We start from the raw sequence: 22,102 nt of genomic DNA on the forward strand, positions 1-22,102 counted from the left end.
CATAAAAAAAAAAAAAAACTCTTTATTTCCAATGATTTCCTGTCTTCAATTTTAAAGTATGTACAAATTTATTGTTTGGATCAAAATTAATTAATCGTGTCTATAGACTCCGGCGTCGACGATATAATTTGCCAGCACCGCCCTACAGGGTAAAACCAATCATTTGGACATGTCATTTCACTCGATCGTTTCCACCTATCAATGTTCGCCAAAGCTACCTCATGGTCACCCAATTCCCAACAACGAAATTAATGTTGTTACTGGCCTAAGGTCCTTCGCGTTGTTATTTATTTATTTGACACAAGACATACTCGTAAAGCTTGACCTAAAAAAATAGCATGGCCGGACCTAGTCTTTGCTCGTGAATGGTCATGTTTCTAAATGTTAAAGTCTTATCAATTAATATTTCACCATTAATAATCTTTTGAAACAGAGAAGACTTTAACGTTTAAATACATGACCATCCAAAAATGATCAAGTTCTAACAAAAAAATATATAAATATATATGGCTATCCAGCGGCTATAAAAAGGAGAAAAGGATCGGAAGCATGTTTGAGCAAGCTATCTAGGCATTCACTCATCAATTCCTACACATACCTTGAAAAGTTGGGAGTGGTATAGAGAGAGATGAAGATAGCTGAAGTGCTTCGCATGAATGGATCGGAGGAAATGGAGACAACAGTTATGCCAACAACTCCCTTCTTCAGGTATTCATTAACATTAATCCCTTCATGCAAATCATAAATACGGTACTGTAATTGTAAAAAAAGACATGGTTTTTTTTTTTTCTAAATGTTTTTTTTTGTTTTGTTTTGGGTAATGTAGCAAAAGGTGATACTTATGACAAAGCCAATAACAGAAGAAGCCATAACAAAACTCTACACCAACCTCAACAATCCTAAGACCATCGCAATTGCAGACTTGGGGTGTTCCTCTGGCCCCAACACTTTGCTCGCAATCTCTAACCTCGTCAAAGCCGTCGACAACCACCGAAAGAAGCTCCGGCGGCTACACTCTCCGGAGTTTCAGATTTACTTAAATGACCTTCCCACCAACGACTTCAACACCATTTTCCAGTCCTTGCCAAAACATAGGAGGGAGATAGCCGGAGACGGGTGTGGGCTGTGTTTCTTCAATGGAGTTCCCGCTTCATTTTATGGCAGGCTTTTCCCCTCCAATAGCCTCCATTTTGTTCATTCTTCTTATAGTCTCCATTGGCTATCCCAAGTACATACGAGTATATATACTTTTGATATTGCTATTAATTACAATCATCAATTCTAGCTATGAACAATAATTTAATTGTTTTGATTGTGCGCAGGTACCTGAAGGAATAGAAGAGAATAAAGGCAACATTTGCATGGCAACCACAAGTCCACCAACTGTCATAAAGGCATACTATGATCAATTTGAACAAGATTTTTCTACTTTTTTCGAATGTCGCTCTAAAGAGTTAGTAAAAGGTGGGAGAATGGTTTTGACCATGCTAGGTAGACAAAGTGAACACCCTACCTGTCATATTTGGGAACTCCTAGCTTTAGCCCTCAATGAAATAGCTGCAGAGGTAGTTATATGCTCAGCATGCACAATCTTAAAATGCGTTACTTACTACATACATTCGCAACACTTTAAAGCAATATTACAGTATTTTTTGTACACTTGATGCAGGGTTTTGTGGAAGAAGAGAAACTGAATTCTTTTAATGTTCCCCTATACACACCATCTTTAGCAGAAACAAAACTTTTAGTTGAGAAAGAAGGTTCCTTCACTATTGACTGCTTGGAGGCTTCCCAAATTCATTGGACGGGATATAATGGAACTGTTCATCACGTGGATAATGGTGGGTACAACGTTGCTAGGTGCATGAGAGCTGTCGCTGAGCCCATGCTTGTTAGCCACTTCGGTAAAGGAATAATTGATGAGGTGATTCATAGGTACACAAAGATGATTGCTCATTCCATCTCGACTCGCCCCGAAACCACTCGGTTCATTAATGTTATTGTTTCGGTTATTAAAATGTAATGGAAAATACTTTGTGCCCCTACCTTTACTTACAAAATTGTCACTTTCTGATGTGACAAATTTTATTTAATTTTTTTTTATTTAAATCAAATCTTATCCTATTAAAATTTGTAACATCATTTGGGGTGGCATATTTGTGTGTGGTAGATATAGTAGTATCCGACATTATTCAAATATACTTTAATTTAATTCTAAATGTATCAAAAATTACGTGTGTACGTTTAGTTAAGAATATGAAATGTAACTCTATCTTTAAATAAATTGTGACAGATAATTTATTATTTACTAGGCGTCCAGTAAAACCTCATTTGTTTCTCTCCAAGTGTACATGGATGATGTAGTGCTTGCTAATGCAGACAAGTAACAAATTCAACAAATCAAACAAGATTTACACAACATTTCAAATCAAGGTTGGGATTCTCTTGTATATATATATATATATATATATATATATATATATTGGGACTTGATCGAGGTTGTACGTCACTACGTCAAAGTCAAAGTCAAAGGAATCAATGTAAATCAAAGAAAGTATGGTTTAGGGCATTCATACTTATGGATTTTATAGGGTTTTTGCAAGTCAAAAAAATAAGGAAGTGGTTTTAACTAGTATGGGGATGAGTTTACGGGGTAATTTTTTTCTGCAAGTTTTCATTTTTTTGAGGGGCCGACATTAATAAAGATTGATTGATAAAGTAGTACACTAGTAAGATGAATATTACTCTAGATAGTTATAATAATCGAAATAAAAACTTATGTCTTAATAATTTTTATATTAAAATAAATTAAGTATTCTTAATGCGGCTTTGATGGCTATGGGTGAGTCAATAAAATTTAATATTTTTAGTTTGTTAAAAGTGACATGATTATAATAGACTTACTGATGATGTTGAAGAGTAATTAAAGAGTTTTGCAATGAAGTTACATCATACAATTCATAGATTTTCATTGTATATATGATTAAAACTTCATTTTGCGTTTAATAAAGTGAATTATTATTGCTCTTGCAAACTCTTATTGATATTTTGAAATACAAATTTTTCTCAATAAGATTTATTAGATAATGAAATTTTTGCATTTAAATTCTTAAAGTAGAGAAAATTTTTGTCCCAGACATAATAGATCAACTTGTAATAAAATGTACAATCTAAACTTGGAATAAAAAATTAAATTTTGTGTTACAAAAATTAATGTTTGATTTAAGTAAGAAAGGACAATGTATAGTTAGGATAATTCACATTCATATTCTTTTAAGGTGACGATTAAAAAAATAATATCTTTCACCTTTTATCATGAAAGAAACAAATCAAATTAATTAAAAATTATTATATTTAAATTCTTACCACAAAGGAGAAAAGAGTTACAAATATAATCTTAAATTTTTTTTAAATGTCATGAGTTCATTTTGTTACAACAACAACAACAATACATATTATTATTATTATTATTATTATCATTATTATTATTATTATTATTATTATTATTATTAAAATGTTGGAAAAATAATTTGTAATAAACGAAGTTAGGAATAATAATAATAATGCTAGAAGAATATTTCACTATCAAAGTTTGTACATGAAGGGAAAAGTGAAACAGTAAATATGATATTTCTGGAAATATATTATCATTGTACAAAAAATAAATCAAAATGTACAAGTTATCAATGCGCATGATTAAACTAACACATTTAATATTCGCATTAGAACCTTAACATCATTGTCACTTATATAATTTAGTAGATATTATATATTATTTAATTAGTAGAAGTAGGTTACAAGAATATTTATGTAATATTTTTTTTTTGTAATTTGTAACATGTATTATTTTTAATTTCCAAATTTGTACGTTCAATTTGTAGTTCCTAGTTTTTTTTTTTTTTTAAAACCAAAAACTATCTTTCATTACGTAATAGGGAACTCAAAGGTACAACTTGGAGGGACAAATTGTCAATACCTAGAGTCTGTATACAATAAGGTGGATTTCGCCAACTCATGGGCATGAATGTTCGTTGTCCTTGCTACGTATTTAACAGACACATGAATGAGCGATGCCATAATAGACTTGCATTCCTTTGTGATTACACCACCATAGGAACGATCATCTACTTGACTATTTAAGCTATTGCACGCATTCATACAGTCCGACAAAACAATAACCGGACCCCAATCTTGACCTCTAATCCATGATAGCGCTTCTTTAATAGCCCAATCCTCTGCTAGGTATGGGTCCAAAATTGTACGTTCAATTTCTAGTTTCTAGTTTCTAGTTTCTAGTTTATAAGTTTTAAATTTTAACTTTATAAATGCAAAAATAAAATAAAATATAAAGTATAAAAATTATATAAATGTGAAATAAAATTAAAATTTTATAATCTTAATTTTTGAGTACTGATCTATTACATTGTTGTATCTTTTCATATATACATACTTTCTCAACTTGTTGAAGCACAAAGAGTCAATATCACCTCCACTGAAGTTTGATCTCATGACCTTCCATTTGGGGAAAAGACTACATGTCACTTGACCACAAGGTCATTAAAATATTAAAAATATAAATTATAATTTATAAACATAAACAATTACTTAAAATTTATTAAGTTACATTCATCTTCTTATACCAGTTAATTAATGACTTTTTTTTTATATGATCGATGAGTATATTTGTTATAAAAATGCACTTCACACTTCTCTTTATTAATCACGTACTTCTTAACAGAGCATTGATTTAAGAAAAACGATATATGTATTTTTATGGACAATTGACCAACCTGGCTATGAGGTAATAAGAAATTTAATTATTCAATAAATGATTTAATGTTATAGAACAATTAAGTAGCATTTACTGGCCAAAGGCCTTGTAGTCAAGTGTCATAGCTGTGGCACTCAGTTCAAATTAATATTATGTATAGATCTCATAGATTTATGAGGGAGTTTTATTTTTCATATTAAAAACGTTTTTATTATCAACTGAACGTTTTTATTGTGGCCGGACTGAGGCACGGCCCCACAGGGTTGGACAAAAATCCAAGGTGCGAAATTTGTACCTATTGAATAATTATATTAATGCACGTATTATTAGTATGGTTTTGTGTACCCTATGGCACAGGCTAGTGGAGCAAAGGGAAAATGACGCTTTTGTATGCATATAATTGACTCATCACGTGAATTTGTATGGATACAATTGACTGAATTGACTCGTCAGTCATCACCAGTTATTTTCATATTCATATATCTTTTAATCATTTCAAAAGTATTGAATTTTCTTCTCTATTATTTAATTGTAAATACGTAGAAAATAACGAAGAGCCTGAGAATACCGCTTCAACAATTGTTATTTCCTAATAACATATGAAACATACACGACAAAACCTAATAGCTTGGGAGGTCATACTTATGTGAGACCACCTCACAGGTCTCAATGCATTAGATGAGTCAGGTCAACATAATTTGGGTTAGGGCGTGAGATGCACATAATGTTGCCTAGCTTGAGACAATACTTGAAAGAGAGAGAGGAGAGATGAGGATAACTGAAGTAAGCATATTTGAGCAAGGCTTTCAGTCATTAATTCCCACATATACATTGAAGAGTTGAGAGTGATACAGAGAAAGAGAGATGAGAGATGAGGATAACTGAAGTGCTTCACATGAATGGAGGAATTGGAGACTCCAGTTATGCCAACAACTCCCTTCTTCAGGTATTCATTAACATTAATCCCTTCATGCAAGTCATAAATTTTGTTCTTTTTTTTTTTTTTTTTTAAACTATATTTTTGGTTTTGGGTATTGTAATGCAGCAAAATGTGATACTTATGACAAAGCCAATAACAGAAGAAGCCATTACAAAACTCTACACCAGCCTCAACAATCCTAAGACCATCTCCATTGCAGACTTGGGCTGCTCCTCTGGCCCCAACACTTTGCTGGCAGTTTCCAACATCGTCAAAGCCGTCGACAACCACCGGAAAAAGCTCCGGCGGCGACACTCTCCGGAGTTCCAAATTTACTTAAATGACCTTCCCGCCAACGACTTCAACACCATTTTTCAGTCGTTGCCGAAACATGAAGAGGATTTAAGGAGGGAATTGGGAGATGGGTTTGGGCCGTGCTTTTTCAATGGAGTTCCTGGTTCATTTTATGGAAGGCTTTTCCCCACCGATAGCCTCCATTTTGTTCATTCTTCTTATAGTCTCCATTGGCTATCCCAAGTACTAGTTTATTTACCTCTCATATTGCTATTAATTTCAATATCATTAATTCTAGCTTTGAACAATTTGTTTTGATTGCGCGCAGGTACCTAAAGGAATAGAAGAGAACAAAGGCAACATTCGCATGGAAACTACAAGTCCACCGTCTGTGATAAAGGCATACTACAATCAATTTGAACAAGATTTTTCTACTTTTCTCAAGTGTCGCTCTAAAGAATTAGTGAAAGGTGGAAGAATGGTTTTGACCATGCAGGGCAGATCAAGTGAAAATCCTACTTGCCATCTTTGGGAACTCCTAACTTTAGCCCTCAATGAAATAATTGCAGAGGTAGTTATAAGTTATATGCTCACCATAACCTTAAAAATACCATACTACTATACATACATTCACAACACTATAAAACAATATTACATTACTTTTTGTAGAGTATAGATTGGTCTCCTTGGAAGAGATCGAAACATATATGGCTAAAAATTGCTTCAATTTGATTAATGCAGGGTTTTGTGGAAGAAGAGAAACTAAATTCGTTTAATGTTCCTCTATACACACCATCTTTAGCAGAAGTAAAATTCATAGTTGAAAAGGAAGGTTCCTTCACTATTGACTGCATAGAGGCTTCCCAAATTTATTGGACTGGATATAATGGAACTGATGATTATGAGGTTAATAATGGGTACGGTGTTGCTAGAAGCCTAAGAGCTGTTGTTGAGCCTATGCTTGTTAGCCACTTTGGTGAAGGAATAATTGATGAGTTGTTTCACAGGTACACAAAGATGATTGTTGATTCCATATCAACTCGCCCGGAGATCACTCAGTTCACTAATGTTATTGTTTCTCTTATTAAAATGTAATGAAAAATACCCTGCACCCCTACCTCTGATCTCTTAATTATTCACAAAATTGTAACTTTTTGATGTGACAAATTGTATTAGTTTTTTTTTTCCCCTAAATCTTATCCTATTAAAACATGTTACATCAGGTTGGGTGACAAATTTGTGAGTGATAGATAGGAGCATCTAACATTGTTCAAATGGAATTTAATTTTAAATGTATTATAAATTTTCATGTGTTTAGTTAAGATTGTGGGATGTAATACTTTTTTTAAACAAATTGTGGCAGATAATTCTTTATCACTAGTGATAAGCTAAGGCATAAAGTGGCTTATATTTGTGCTTCGTATATTCTTATTTTAGCTTAAATTTTAGGTTAATGACGGTGGAGCAATGCTTAATTGATTAGTTCTTTTATTGAATGAATGAAAGATTAAGTAACAGTATAAACGAGCATGAAAAGAGGCTAATTTTAGGAGAAAACAAGACAACAAGATGCAAGGCGGGGAGCCGGGGATGAGAGCACGCAGGAAACGAAGGATCAAAGCTTGAGCTCAAAGGCAACCTTGAGGCCTCACACTGGCACTCACATGAGTGCCAACATGAATCCAATGATCAGATTTGATCATGGTGGTCACGGTGAGTTCCACTGTGATGACCACACGTACGGTGAGTCCTGTTAGCAGTTAAGTTGGCGCTAGAGGTGTTAGCAAACAGAGCTTTCGACAAATTATTTGTGTTCGTGTTCGGTAAGGATTTGTTTATGTTCGTTTATTAAGGTAAACGAACATTAACAAATAAAATTTAGAGCTCGGTTAAACAAACAAAGTCTGAACAGTGGTAAGCTTGTTTGCTAAGAGACCGTGAACAAGCTCGCTCGTTTGTGTTCGTTTAGTAATGTTCGCGAACAAACTCAGCTCGCTTATGTTCATTTAGTAATGTTCGCGAACAAGCTCGTTAAGTGTTCATTTAATAATGTCCGCAAACATGTTCACAAACGTATATAGTTGTGTTGTTTTTTTTTGTTATTGTTCGTGAACCTTAGATTATGTGTTGTTCACGAACGAATTGTGTTCATAAACATGTGCAGGTGTTTGGTAATTAAGTGTTCACGAACCTATTCATAAACGTACACAAACATGTTCGTGAACGTGTTCGTTAACGTTAACAAACACATTCGGTTAACGTATTTAGTAGGTTGAGAAGGTAGTTATGAACAGATACTATTGACTTTTTGTGCTTTAGGTTGAAAAACTAGTTATGAAAAGAGTCAATAATATTCAAAAAAAAAAAAAAAAACACACACACACACTAATTCTTCATCTAAACACAATCTAGATAGTAAAAGGACTTTTTATTCACAAATACTATATTTTTTATTCTTATATGAAAGTTGAGATGTCAACGACTTCAAAATCTAGTAGACAATTTAATTGTACCAAAAAATATATATAAACATTGCTATATTTTCAAGCATGCTTTAAAATATTGAAATATGAACTATTAAATACAGTAACTCTACCAAGTACCTTTCTCACGCCTCCCCCCTCCAATAATTTAAAAAAAAAATATTTACCAACTACCTTTTGATTTGATAACTTAGCTTATGTTAACCATATACTACTAATGGGTTAAAATGTTTCAAAAAATAAAAATAAAAATAAAAAAATCAAACAAACAAACAAAAAACCACTCTAATAAGCATCAACCACAAATATGGAGTAGGTGTGTGTGTGTGTATATATATATATATATATATATATATATATATATATATATATATATATATATATATATATATATATATATATATGTATGTATGTATGTATATATGGGAGAAAAGGGGCAACCCCAGGACATTTAATAATGGGTAATTATTAGGTATACACAAAATAATTAATATTTTTTCACTGTGCATTTCAAGTGCAATTACACCTAATATAAATTAGTTTGATTGTTGACTTGATAATTATAAAGTTATATAATAAGTTTCACTCTTAGGGGAATAACTTATTGACCTTTGTTTGAGTCAATTAGCTATAGACAATCTAGGATAATTTATCTCATTGTGATTCTTTGCCCATTAGAGTCATAAGTTATTTATTCAGTATGCACCTAATGACTGCAAGTTTCTATTATCATCTTAAAAAAACAATTAAATGTATATGAATAAGTATATATATGTTCTCTATCTTCTAGAAAAAATGAAAATAAAAAATAGTTAGTAAATTAAACGCACATGTACAAATGTACAATCATATTCTTATATGAAAGTTGAAATATCAATTAAGGACGATTTAATCATACCAAAAATATATATATAAATATTGTTATCTGTTGGGAAGCAATTCTCGAAATACCCAAGAAAATGGACAAAAATAGAAAATCCACTAACACCAAGAATTACAAGAAATTCCACGAAATTTCAGGGATTTAAACCTACAACAAAGGTTAGATAAACCTGGAATACAAAGGACGTGAAGAACAGATTTTAGGGGTGGTTGTAAGTACGAGTCGAGTTGCCTCTGTCCTTAAAACCTTATTTACCGCCTCCCGAGGTGCTGGAGCGTTGCGGTCTAGGTTTCCCAGGATAAAACGTACTACGATCCGCCGTTTGAGCACACAAACTTGGATCCGGCGAACGAGAACGTGGGATGAACACAGGTGGCTAGAACGAAGGAGGAGCAGAGTTTCGAGGTTCAAAACTGATTTCTTACTCGTGTAAATCTCCTGCTCAACCTGGAAATATATAGTAGAGGATGTGATAAACAACATTGATAATGGCATTCATTCCTCACATGTAACCTCCATCCACTAAGCGCATGGAATTTCTAGACAGCGTGAATGCCGTACCAATCCAGAGACCTTGGCTTCGGTTGTGATGGAGGTGGGAATGCTTGCTTGATTAATAAAAAGTTACTTCCCACTAACAGTCCATTAATAAGAAATAATGGTAGGATTAATTACATTAATTCCTTAAATGCCAAAGGTCATTCTTATGAACGGCCACAGTGGAAGTGATACGTCGCTACGGGAGATCACTACGAGTTACCCTGGAAGCCACGAGACAACGCTCGTGAGAGAGGTTCGAAGCATCAGCTTTCGAGAGGTCCACGAGACCGGCTTCCTTCGAGAGATCGCATCTCTCGGGCGTAACTCGCCCGCTTCGAGACATTGCTTGATGTCTCGAACGCTACCGCGGCGTGCCGCGAGACATCGCTGATGTCTCGCGCGTTGCCGAGGTACGAGACATCGCTGATGTCTCGCACGGCCAAGGCGTGCAACGAGACATCTTGCGATGTCTCGAACTCATCCTTGCCGCGGCGTTGCTTCGAGAGGTCTCGACCTCTCGAAGGTTTGCGTGGTTTGAGATGGAAAAATGTTCGGAAATTCGGCATAACTTAGCCCGCAAGGCCAGCCAATTTTTCTTTAAAGCTTTTCCCACAAATTTCCATCTCAATGGATCTATTTTGAGAACCAATTTCTCATTCACCCATTATCCATTTTGAGCGTATAATATATCGATCTCTTCGTCCCGAAGAATCCGAATCCACTTTGACCCGACCCAAATCGGATGTGGACCCTACATATATTTATACCACAAAATGACCACTTAAAATGCCATTTATTGTCATTTTTTCCAACACTATCCAGCAGCAATAAAAAGGAGAAAAAGGAAGCATGTTTGAGCAAGCTAGGCATTCAGTTATCAATTCCCACCTACCTTTAAAAGTTGAGACAGAGAGAGAAAAATGATGAATGTTGCTGAAGTGCTTCACATGAATGGAGGAAATGGACACACCAGTTATGCCAAAAACTCCCTTCTTCAGGTTAATTATTGCATGTCTACACAAGTAGTTCATTTATTTCTTGAAGAGTATAATATTTCCTTAAAAAGTAAACATTTTTTTTTGGTTTTGGGTGATGCAGCGAAACGTGATACATATGACAAAGCCCATAACACAGCAAGCTATGACAAGCCTCTACACCAGCCTCGACAACCCTAAGACCATTTCCATTGCAGATTTGGGCTGTTCCTCTGGCCCCAACACTTTCCTCGCAATCTCCAACCTCGTCAAAGCCGTCGACGACCACCGGAAGAAGCTCCGGCGCCCACATTCTCCGGAGTTTCAAATTTACTTAAATGACCTTCCCACCAACGACTTCAACACCATTTTCCAGTCATTGCCAAAACATGAAGAGGATTTAAGGAGGGAGATAGGAGAGGGCTGTAGGCTGTGCTACTTCAATGGAGTTCCTGGTTCATTTTATGGAAGGCTTTTCCCCACCAACAGCCTCCATTTTGTTCATTCTTCTAATAGTCTCAATTGGCTATCTCAAGTACGTACGAGTACATAATTAAACCGATAGTCCCCTCTTTCTAGTTGTATCTTGTTCTTAGGCTTAGTATGTCTTACGTATAACACAGTTGGTTTTCATATTAATATACAATCATTCTAGCTAGCTAGCTTTGAACAATTTGTTATATATATGACCACTCGCAGGTACCTAAAGGAATAAAAGAAAACAAGGGCAACATTATTTGCGTTGCAACTGCAAGTCCACCAAATGTCATAAAGGCATATTATGATCAATTTGAAAGCGATTTTTCTACTTTCATCAAGTGCCGCTCTAAAGAACTGGTTAATGGTGGGAGAATGGTTTTGACCATGCAGGGCATAAAAAGTGAAAATACTACTTTTTATATTTGGGAGCTCCTAGCTTTATCAATTAATGATCTAGTTCTAGAGGTAAGTATGTAGTTAAATTTAATCCTCAGACCAACACAACCTTAAAATACGTTATTACATACATAGTGTGTGTGAGAGAGAGAGCAACACCTATGACTAATAGTTAGTTGCTTCAATTCAACACTACTGCAGGGTCTTGTTGAAGAAGAGAAATTAAATTCGTTTAATTTTCCTCTATACCTGCCAACTCTAGCAGAAATAAAATTTCTAGTTGAGAAGGATGGCTCCTTCACTATTGATCGCTTGGAGGCTTCCCAAATTCATTGGACTGGAATTGGAATTGATGATAATGATGACAATACTACTATTAGTGACGAGGATATTAATGGTGCAGGGAACAATGTTGCCATGTTCATTAGAGCTGGTCTTGAGCCTGTGCTTGTTAGCCACTTTGGTGAAGGAATAATTGATGAATTGTTCCACAGATACAGCAAAAAGATTGCTCATTCCATGTCCACCTACCCGGAGAAAGCAAAGTTCACTAGTGTTACTGTCTCCATGACTAAAATTTAATTAAATAAGGGTTAGGTCAATCTATATTGTCCATCACTAGCTGCACGGTGTGTGATATATGATTATCTTAAAGAATAAGGACACTAGACCAAGGTCCAATATCTTGTGTTTTCTGTACGTGTTGAGACTTTTATTATGTTTTAATGTATTCCTGCATCTAAATATTCTATACCCAAAAAATTGTATTGTTTGGATCTAATTATTAATAAAGCCAATCGATATTGTTTCAAAATTATGAATGTTAGGTTTTTTGATATCAAAATAATGTGAGTTTTAGACTTGGTATTCGTGTTTGAATTGTTATGTATAATGAAGTTACAAGTGGGGCATGAATTTGTTGTCCTTTGCGAATAGCTTCTATAGCGTGAGATTGATTAAGCTATGAGTCTATGACTAGGCACAAGGATATGATTAAAATTTGGTTGAAAGCTCAGCAATAATAATAATAATAATAATAATAATAATAATAATAATAATAATAATAATAATAAAAAGAGGAGTAAGGCAAAGAAATTAACAATTAGAAATTCAATTTAATCAAAATGGACTTCGTTGAGAGAGCTTGCAATCCTAATTGCCAAAGCAATAAGGAATTGAGGGAGGAAAATGTCAAATTGGTGTTCCAAAGATTGCACAACCAATTCAGATTTACAAGCCATTTTCATGGTCAAGCGAACGTAAATTGAATATGAGAATTGCCTCACTTTCGTAACTCGCCCCGTTTGCTATTGTCTTGTGTTGTTACGAAATTCTGTATCTTATAAGTATGAATTTTGTACCTCGTTGTTTTAATTCATTGTCCATAAAGCTATGTAAACTCTAGTCCATATTATATTACATTATATACTATATTTTAATATATAAATTTGAAAAATTATATAAATTGTAAGTAATTTATATATACTATTATTTGATGGCTAATGATGTTTAATTTTAATGTTTTAATTATAACCATAACTTGTTCTCTCTCTCTCTCTCTCTCTCTCTATATATATATATATATATATATATATATATATATATATATATATATATATATATTAATTTATACTTATATTATATATAATACAATGAATAATAATGTATAATATGACTTAAAAGTATAAATATTTTAAAAATATCTACATCTATAATATTAATAAAAGTCAATAAAGTTAGGACTCTAACATGTAGAAAAAATGTTGGTGGTAATTATTTACTTAAATGAATGATTCATATTATTTTGATTTTAGTAATTTTTTATGGTTTTCCTTCTTTACCCTCTATTATATTATTTTCTTCCCTTAAATAACCTCACATTCCGTTAGTATAAACTTTAGTAACGGAATATTCCGTTAACTTTTAACTTTACGCATTAATTTCTATAAGAAAAATCTTAGGATTAGACCTCATCCCAATCAGAATTGACATAATTGTTAAATATATACTATGAATAATCTTATTTGCGTAATGCGCCTAGAAAACTAATTTGAATATAAGAATGGTTCATTTAAAAAATATATTTACAATTAATTTTTAGCTTGCGACCTATGTGGGTTGATCCTGCGAGGCTCACTTCCTCGCAAGACATAAATTTTCAACTCTAAGCCATCCCATGATGGGACAGGTTAAGACAATTCGGTAGATCTCATCAATTCACTTTGACACCTTTACTCATAGACACATCTATTATTCTATAATAAATAGCTTAAAAAGAAGTGGTAACCGGCAAATTCAAATGAATTTAAATTTTGAAGAAAGGATATGTGACAAGAAAGGATACATTGTCAACAAGTTATAAATAGATGCTAACTTAGAGAGGATATGTGACAAGAAGTTACACAAGAACTACAAACTAACTAACCATTATCGACCTCAAATCTTTCAAACACACATTATAAAAATAAAAATAAATGAATAAAAACTCTAAGCTTCCGTGAATCATCTATATTCAAGTAAGTGTTGAAATTAGTTTGACTTGAATATATTTCCTTGATGAAAGACAACAAACAAGTTGTTGTGTTAACTACTGTTCATGAGCCAAGACTTTGTGATGTAGTGGCACTCGGTTACATTCCCATATAAAAGAGGGTGGGTTTAAGGCTCAGTGGGGACGATATTGATCTTTTTTTGTGCGCCAGAAGATTGAGAAAGAGCTGTTAAGCTAGCTGTGGTTATCTGGTGTAATTATTGTTTTTTTAATACAACTGACCTTATTATATATATGTTATCTGGTGTAATTATTGTTTTTTTAATACAACTGACCTTATTATATATATATATAGTTCTATGTTTTCCTCATCCAACAAAAATGAAAAGAAGTTTACTTAGTAAATTAAAAGCGCACACTAATTCTTCATCTAAGCACAATCTAGATAGTAAAAGGACTTTTTATTCACAAATATTATATTTTTTATTCTTATATGAAAGTTGAGATGTCAACGACTTCAAAATCTAGTAGACGATTTCATTGTACCAAAAAATATATATAAACATTGCTAAATTGTACCAAAAATATATATATAGACATTGCTATATTTTCAAGCATGCTTTAAAATATGAAATATTAAATATGACAATAACTCTACCAAGTACCTTTCTCAACCCCCACACCCCCATCCAAAAAAAAAAAAAAAAAAAAAAAAAACCTATACCAAGTACCTTTTGATTTGATAACTTATGTTAAACATATACTACTATAATGGATTAAAATGTTTTAAAAATAAAAATACAATAACTCTAATAACAATCATCCACAAATATGCATGGAGTTTATATATATACTAGTTTTTCTTATGCGCGATGCGCAAAAAATAGGTGCCCAATATTATAATTTTATATTAAAATTTTAAATTTATTTAAATTTTAATATAGTAAATAATAATAATAATAATAATAATGTAAAATATTTTTATAAATTGGATGTTTATATTTTAAAAAATAACTAACATATAACTCTAATATTTAATGTGTATATTTTATAATTATTATTGATGAAGATAAGAAAATATATGGTGGATGTATGTGCATAGTAACAATAGTGGAAAAGATAACGGAAGTTATAACGATAGGAGTACATTTATCCAAAATATTATGTTGTACAACTTTTATAGCATAATGTACAAAAAAACTTAACGGAAAAAACGGACATAAATGAGGGGTATAACCTTCATTCACATTTATTATGTTTATATATATATTTGAAAGGTAAACGTAACTATTCCATTAATTCATAACATAAAACGTTTACATCAACGATCAATGAAATGGTAAACCATTCCTTACAGTCAGAACCCAACAGCTATTAATTAATGGGAGAAAATGGGAAATCCCAGGACATTTAATAATGGGTAATTAGGTATACACAAAAACTTTAATATTTTTTCAATGTGCATTTCAAGTGTACCTACACTTAAATTGGTTTGATAGTTGACTTAATAATCATAAAAGCTATAAGTTCCACTCTTAGAGGGAATGACCTATTGACCTTTGTTTGAGCTGATCGGCTATAGACTATCTAGGATAATTTATTTCATTGTGATTCCTTGCCTATTAAAGTCATAAGTTAAGATTTATTCACTATGCATAGTGACTACAAGTTTCTATCATCACTTTAAAACAAAAAATCCAACAACAACAATTAAATGTATGAATAAGTATATGTTGTCTATTTTCTAGAAAAATGAAAATAAAATAGTTAGTAAATTAAACATACATGCACAATCATATTCTTATATTATGAAAGTTGAAATGTCAATTAAGGACGATTTAATCATACCAAAAATATATATATAAATATTGCTATACATGAGCAGCAATAAAAAGGAGATAAGGAAGCATGTTTGAGCAAGCTAGTCATTCAGTTATCAATTCTCACCTACATTAAAAAGTTGAGACTGACAGAGAGAAATGATGAATGTTGCTGAAGTGCTTCACATGAATGGAGGAAATGGACTCACCAGTTATGCCAACAACTCCCTTCTTCAGGTTAATTCTTGCATGTCTACACAAGTACTTCATTTATTTCTTGAAGAGTATAATATTTTCTCAAAAAGATAACATTTTTTTGGGTTTGGGTGATACAGCGAAACGTGATACATATGACAAAGCCCATAACACAGCAAGCTATGACAAGCCTCTACACCAGCCTCGACAACCCTAAGACCATTTCCATTGCAGATTTGGGCTGTTCCTCTGGCCCCAACACTTTCCTCGCAATCTCCAACCTCGTCAAAGCCGTCGACGACCACCGGAAGAAGCTCCGGCGCCCACATTCTCCGGAGTTTCAGATTTACTTAAATGACCTTCCCACCAACGACTTCAACGCCATTTTCCAGTCATTGCCAAAACATAGGAGGGAGATAGCCGGAGACGGGTGTGGGATGTGTTTCTTCAATGGAGTTCCCGGTTCATTTTATGGCAGGCTTTTCCCCACCGATAGCCTCCATTTTGTTCATTCTTCTTATAGTCTCAATTGGCTATCTCAAGTACGTACGTACGTACGAGTACTTAATTAGTATGTCGTACAACACAGTTGGTTTTCATATTAATATACAATCATTCTAGCTAGCTAGCTTTGAACAATTTGTTGTATATATGACCACTCGCAGGTACCTAAAGGAATAAAAGAAAACAAGGGCAACATTATTTGCGTTGCAACTGCAAGTCCACCAAATGTTATAAAGGCATACAATGATCAATTTGAAACCGATTTTTCTGTCCATCTCAAGTGCCGCTCTAAAGAGCTGATCAGTGGTGGAAAAATGGTTTTGACCATGCAGGGCATAAAAAGTGAAAATCCCACTTTTTATAAACGGGAGCTCCTAGCTTTAGCAATTAATGATCTAGTTCTAGAGGTACATACGCACTTAAATTTAATGACATTAAAATACGTTATTACATACATAGTGTGTGTGTGAGAGAGCAACACCTATGACTAATAGTTAGTTGCTTAATTCAATTCAATGCTCTTGCAGGGTCTTGTTGAAGAAGAGAAATTAAATTCCTTTAATTTTCCTCTATACCTGCCAACTCTATCAGAAATAAAATCCGTAGTTGAGAAGGATGGTTCCTTCACTATTGATTGCTTGCACGCTTCCCAAATTCATTGGACTGGAATTGGAATTGAGGATAATGATGACAATATTACTGTTAGTGACGAGGATATTAATGGTGCAGGGAATAATGTTGCCATGTTCATGAGAGCTGGTCTTGAGCCTGTACTTGTTAGCCACTTTGGTGAAGGAATAATTGATGAATTGTTCCACAGGTACAGCAACAAGATTGCTCATTCCATGTCCACCTACCCGGAGAAAGCAAAGGTCACTAGTGTTACTGTCTCCATGACTAAAATTTAATTAAATAAGGTTAAGTTAAATCTATATTGTCAATCACTGCATGGTGTGCGTTATATGATTATCTTAAAGAATAAGGCAACTAGGCCAAGGTCTAAGATTTTGTGTTTTCTGTACGTGTTGAGACTTTAATTTTATTATGTTTTAATGTATTCCTGTATCCGATCCAAATATTCTGTACCCAACAAATTGTATTGTTTGGATCTTATTATTAATAAAGCCAATCGATATTGTTTCAAAATCATGTGTACGTGTTAGGTTTTCTGATATCAAAATAATGTGTGTTTTCGACTTTTAGGCTATTCGTGTTTGATTTGCTTGAATTGTTATGTTTAATGAAGATACAATGAAGTCGGGTATGAATTTGTTGTCCTTTGTGAATCGCTTCTATAGCGTGAGATTGATTAAGCTCTGACTAGGCACAAGGACTAAAATTCGGTTGAAAGCTAAGCAACAATAAAAAAGAGAGGTTTAAAAAAAAAATCAAAAAAGAGAGTAGGGCAAAGCAATTAACAATTAGAACTTAAATTTAATCAAAATGGACTTTGTTGAGAGAGCTTGCAATCCTAATTGCCAAAGCCTAAGGAATTGAGGGAGGAAAATGTTAAATTGGTGTTCCAAAGATTGCATAACCAATTCAGGTTTACAAGCCATTTTCATAGTAAGCAAATTTTCTTCTTCCTTCTAACCAAACCTCTGGTTACTGTGCCAATATTATTTACATTATGTCTGTTAAAACCCCAAGAAACTACAATTACTTTTCAATTGGAGTAATTCATGCTGAAAAGATTCCACAAATTTGCAATGGAGAGTGGAGACACAAAAGCGCAAAGCCCCGCGATGACAAAAACTTGTGTGAGACCGTCTCATCATGAGACGAGTCGGGTCAAGATACAAGCTAAGTGTAACACTTATATGAACAAATGTCATACTTATATGCTCAAATGTAATACTAATCAGGAATAAAATTTTTGTTACTTATTAGGATAAATGTAATACTTTTAAGGGAAAATACAATACTTTTACATTTCGATTTAAAAGTATTATATTTGCTCTTATAAGTAAGGAGTACTTGTCAACATTACTTATTATGAAAAATGTATTATTTTTTCTCTTATAAGTAACAAAAATTGTATTCTTGATTAGTGTTATATTTGAGCACATAAGTATGACATTTGCACATATAAGTATGACATTTGCATGGTGATTTGACCCGACCCGACCCGTCTCACGAATAAGGAACCGTGAGATGGTCTCACACAAATGTGACCCTTAAGTGATTGATTAAAGTATTATTTTTTTGAAAGGTTGATTAAAGTATTATTATTTGTACAATAGAAATAAAACAAACAAATATCACCACTTGCTGTGTCTGTTTTTTTTTTTTTGGAAAACCAACTTGTTGTGTCTTGTGCTTTGTGTATGTATTACTCCGTATTTAATATTTATGCTTTTTTTAAAAACATAAATATTAAAGAATACATCATACACAAACCTCAAGAAACAATTCAGTATACATACTGCAGAAACAACAAATTATTATTATTATTTTTTCTCCGTCCGTTTAACGGTCCGGGGTCTACCCACGTTCGCTCCGAGAGGAGCTCATCACTTGTGGGAATTGAACCAAAGAGAGCTCACTTGCCAGAGCTACCCACTGGGTTAACAAATTATTATTATTAATTATTAATAAGACAACAAAAACAAAAGAGCAGAAATGAAGTGGAATGGGCATCGCCGAAAGTAGAGGAAGGGGAGACGGCATCTTCATCTTTCATGTCTCTCTTGCCCATTATTTTTGTCTTCCCAAAATTTTAATACCGAGAAGGAAGCCAACATCTTCACCATCGGAATATCATCACTCTCTTTCTCCATTATTCTCCATTGCCAAAAATACTCCTTCGCTACAATCTCTCTCATTTTCTTTCCTCTCACTCGCCATGTCTCGCTATATATATATATATATATATATATATATATATATATATATATATATATATATGCAATTTTTTCTACTGTAGAAAGCCTTTTGGAATGCAAAGGCGTTTGAGCAAAATTTCTACAGCCTATAATGTAGGTATTGAAAACTTGTAAAAGCAATAATTTTTCTACAATGCATCCCAAATGGCCAAATCTCTCAAAATACATTCACACTTGGGCCCGAAAATGCAATGATTTGATTGGCGGGATGTTGTGGCTTTATTATAGTAAAGGAGGGGAGAAAAGGGACAGGACAACCCCAGGACATTTAATAATCGTAATTAGGTATACACATGAAATTTAATATTTTTTTACTGTGCATTTCAAATGCAACTCCATCTAAATTGGTTTGATTGTTGACTTAATAATCATAAATCTATAAATTCCACTCTTAATGGTAATGGCATATTGACCTTTGTTTGAGTCAATTAGCTATGAACAATCTATAATAATTTATCTCCTCTTTACGGATTAGAGTAACAAATTAATTAAGATTTATTCAGTATGTGATACAAGTTTCTATCATCTACCAACAACAAATAAAAAATGGACAGCCCAGCCAATCCAAGCCTCTTCAATGGCAGGCGGCAACCTAGCAAGGCTATTTGAGCATGCTACGCATTGAGGCATTCGATCGTCAACACTTACATTACATATACCCTGATCGAGTGGTAGAGAAGATATCAGAGCGAAAAGATGAAAGCAGATGAAGTGTTTCGCATGAATGGAGGAATTGAAGACATCAATTATGCTAACAACTCCCTTCTTCAGGTTAATTATTGCATTCATGACCAAAAACCTTATTCCCTTCGTGCAAATGATATATCTAGTACCGTTATATCCTTAAAAACAAAACATGTTTTTGGTTTTGGGTGATAATGCAGCGAAACGTGATACATATGACAAAGCTCATAACAGACAAAGCAATAACGAGCCTCTATACTAGCCTCAACGATCCTAAGACCATCTCCATTGCAGACTTGGGCTGTTCCTTTGGCCCCAACGCTTTGCTGGCAGTCTCCAACCTCGTCAAAGCCGTCGACGACCAGCGGAAGAAGCTCCGGCGGCGACACTCCCCGGAGTTTCAGATTTACTTAAATGACCTTCCCACCAACGACTTCAACACTATTTTCCAGTCGTTGCCAAAACATGAAGAGGATTTAAGGAGGGAGATAGGAGACGGGTATGGGCTGTGCTTCTTCAATGGAGTTCCCGGTTCATTTTATGGCAGACTTTTTCCCTCCGATAGCATTCATTTTTTCCATTCTTCTTTTAGTCTCCATTGGCTATCTCAAGTACGAGTATTTATATATATATATACTAATTTATACCTTTTTTTTCTTAATTCATTACATCTTCAATAAGATATATAGTCTTTGGCCTTGTTTGATAAAGGTTAGCCCTGTTAACTGATTGGGTTATAAGGTTTAATTAGTTGATAACATTAGTTTATTGTAAATAGCTGATAGCTGTTTGATATAATTTATCTTCTAATAATTTGTTTATTTTTTCTTTTTTAACTAGCTAATAGCTAACAATTAGTTGTTAGCTGATTTGGTATAATTTTTTTATTATTTGCACACAGGTACCTAAAGGAATAGAAGAAAACATGGGCAACATTTGCATGGCAACGGCTAGTCCACCGTCTGTGATAAAGGCATATTATGATCAATTTGAACAAGATTTTTCTACTTTTCTCAAGTGTCGCTCTAAAGAATTAGTGAAAGGTGGGAGAATGATTTTGACTATGCCGGGTAGACAAAGCAAAAACCCTACTTTCCCTACGTTCGAGCTCCTAGCTTTAGTGCTTAATGATTTAGTTGCAGAGGTATATAGTTAAATTATATGCTCAGCACAACAATTAAATACATATACAAATGCATATAGAGAGAGTGTGAGAAATTTTAGTTTAATTTTTCCCCCTACCCCAATTAAATTTAATTATTACATTATGTTATTTGTACGTACATTATTATAGATTGGGCTGCCTTCTTGAAAGAGAAACTGAAAGTACGACAAACAACATATATGGCTAATAATTAATTGCATTGATGCAGGGTTATCTGGAACAGGAGAAACTAAACTTGTTTAATGTTCCTTTATACACGCCATTTTTAGCAGAAGTAAAACTCCTAGTTGAGAAGGATGGCTCCTTCACTATTGACTGCTTGGAGACTTTTCAAAGTCATTGGACAAGAGGATATATATATAATGGAAATGGTGATGACAATATTGTTAGTGACGAGGATACTGGTGGGTACGATGTTGCTAGGAGCCTAAGAGCTGTTATTGAGCCTATGCTTGTTAGCTACTTTGGTGAAGGAATAATTAATGAGGTGTTCCACAGGTACAACAAGATGATTGTTGATTTCATGTCGATCCAACCAGAGAAATCTCTGTTAACTGTTATCATTATCTCCCTAATTAAATTGTAATTTATTTGTATATTTATCATAAATTTACACTT

At 33.5% G+C, this 22,102-nt stretch overlaps 4 protein-coding genes and 1 pseudogene across 4 annotated transcripts; all 5 read left to right on the forward strand.

The window, feature by feature from the left end:
• The first annotated feature begins 624 nt into the window (after window positions 1-624).
• On the forward strand, window positions 625-2,023 carry LOC116030657 (annotated as a pseudogene).
• Window positions 2,024-5,394: 3,371 nt separating this feature from the next.
• Window positions 5,395-7,173, forward strand: LOC116030677 (salicylate carboxymethyltransferase-like). Its single transcript, XM_031272994.1, has 4 exons — window positions 5,395-5,717; window positions 5,817-6,227; window positions 6,313-6,555; window positions 6,726-7,173. The coding sequence occupies exons 1-4, from the start codon at window positions 5,643-5,645 to the stop codon at window positions 7,077-7,079; spliced, it is 1,083 nt and encodes a 360-aa protein (XP_031128854.1). The 5' UTR covers window positions 5,395-5,642; the 3' UTR covers window positions 7,080-7,173.
• Window positions 7,174-10,758: 3,585 nt separating this feature from the next.
• Window positions 10,759-12,554, forward strand: LOC116030709 (salicylate carboxymethyltransferase-like). Its single transcript, XM_031273026.1, has 4 exons — window positions 10,759-10,888; window positions 10,989-11,399; window positions 11,564-11,809; window positions 11,942-12,554. The coding sequence occupies exons 1-4, from the start codon at window positions 10,811-10,813 to the stop codon at window positions 12,320-12,322; spliced, it is 1,116 nt and encodes a 371-aa protein (XP_031128886.1). The 5' UTR covers window positions 10,759-10,810; the 3' UTR covers window positions 12,323-12,554.
• Window positions 12,555-16,149: 3,595 nt separating this feature from the next.
• On the forward strand, window positions 16,150-17,807 carry LOC116030666 (salicylate carboxymethyltransferase-like). Its single transcript, XM_031272985.1, has 4 exons — window positions 16,150-16,288; window positions 16,387-16,788; window positions 16,912-17,157; window positions 17,278-17,807. The coding sequence occupies exons 1-4, from the start codon at window positions 16,211-16,213 to the stop codon at window positions 17,656-17,658; spliced, it is 1,107 nt and encodes a 368-aa protein (XP_031128845.1). The 5' UTR covers window positions 16,150-16,210; the 3' UTR covers window positions 17,659-17,807.
• A 2,469-nt stretch (window positions 17,808-20,276) lies between these two features.
• Window positions 20,277-22,102, forward strand: LOC116030699 (salicylate carboxymethyltransferase-like). Its single transcript, XM_031273017.1, has 4 exons — window positions 20,277-20,406; window positions 20,520-20,930; window positions 21,221-21,463; window positions 21,693-22,102. Exons 1-4 carry the CDS (start codon window positions 20,332-20,334, stop codon window positions 22,068-22,070), a joined length of 1,107 nt encoding a protein of 368 aa, XP_031128877.1. The 5' UTR covers window positions 20,277-20,331; the 3' UTR covers window positions 22,071-22,102.

Source organism: Ipomoea triloba, chromosome 1 (genome assembly GCF_003576645.1).
Source record: "Ipomoea triloba cultivar NCNSP0323 chromosome 1, ASM357664v1".
Lineage (NCBI taxonomy): Eukaryota > Viridiplantae > Streptophyta > Magnoliopsida > Solanales > Convolvulaceae > Ipomoea > Ipomoea triloba.

Bases quoted from the DNA above. Each gene is read 5' to 3' on its own strand.
- LOC116030709 (XM_031273026.1), top strand. From the start codon at position 10,811: ATGATGAATGTTGCTGAAGTGCTTCACATGAATGGAGGAAATGGACAC. The intron at 10,889-10,988 runs GTTAATTATTGC...TGGGTGATGCAG, and splicing joins CCAAAAACTCCCTTCTTCAG to CGAAACGTGATACATATGAC. The intron at 11,400-11,563 runs GTACGTACGAGT...GACCACTCGCAG, and splicing joins GTCTCAATTGGCTATCTCAA to GTACCTAAAGGAATAAAAGA.
- LOC116030666 (XM_031272985.1), top strand. From the start codon at position 16,211: ATGATGAATGTTGCTGAAGTGCTTCACATGAATGGAGGAAATGGACTC. The intron at 16,789-16,911 runs GTACGTACGTAC...GACCACTCGCAG, and splicing joins GTCTCAATTGGCTATCTCAA to GTACCTAAAGGAATAAAAGA. The intron at 17,158-17,277 runs GTACATACGCAC...ATGCTCTTGCAG, and splicing joins TTAATGATCTAGTTCTAGAG to GGTCTTGTTGAAGAAGAGAA.
- LOC116030677 (XM_031272994.1), top strand. From the start codon at position 5,643: ATGAGGATAACTGAAGTGCTTCACATGAATGGAGGAATTGGAGACTCC. The intron at 5,718-5,816 runs GTATTCATTAAC...ATTGTAATGCAG, and splicing joins CCAACAACTCCCTTCTTCAG to CAAAATGTGATACTTATGAC. The intron at 6,556-6,725 runs GTAGTTATAAGT...TGATTAATGCAG, and splicing joins TCAATGAAATAATTGCAGAG to GGTTTTGTGGAAGAAGAGAA.
- LOC116030699 (XM_031273017.1), top strand. From the start codon at position 20,332: ATGAAAGCAGATGAAGTGTTTCGCATGAATGGAGGAATTGAAGACATC. The intron at 20,931-21,220 runs GTACGAGTATTT...ATTTGCACACAG, and splicing joins GTCTCCATTGGCTATCTCAA to GTACCTAAAGGAATAGAAGA. The intron at 21,464-21,692 runs GTATATAGTTAA...GCATTGATGCAG, and splicing joins TTAATGATTTAGTTGCAGAG to GGTTATCTGGAACAGGAGAA.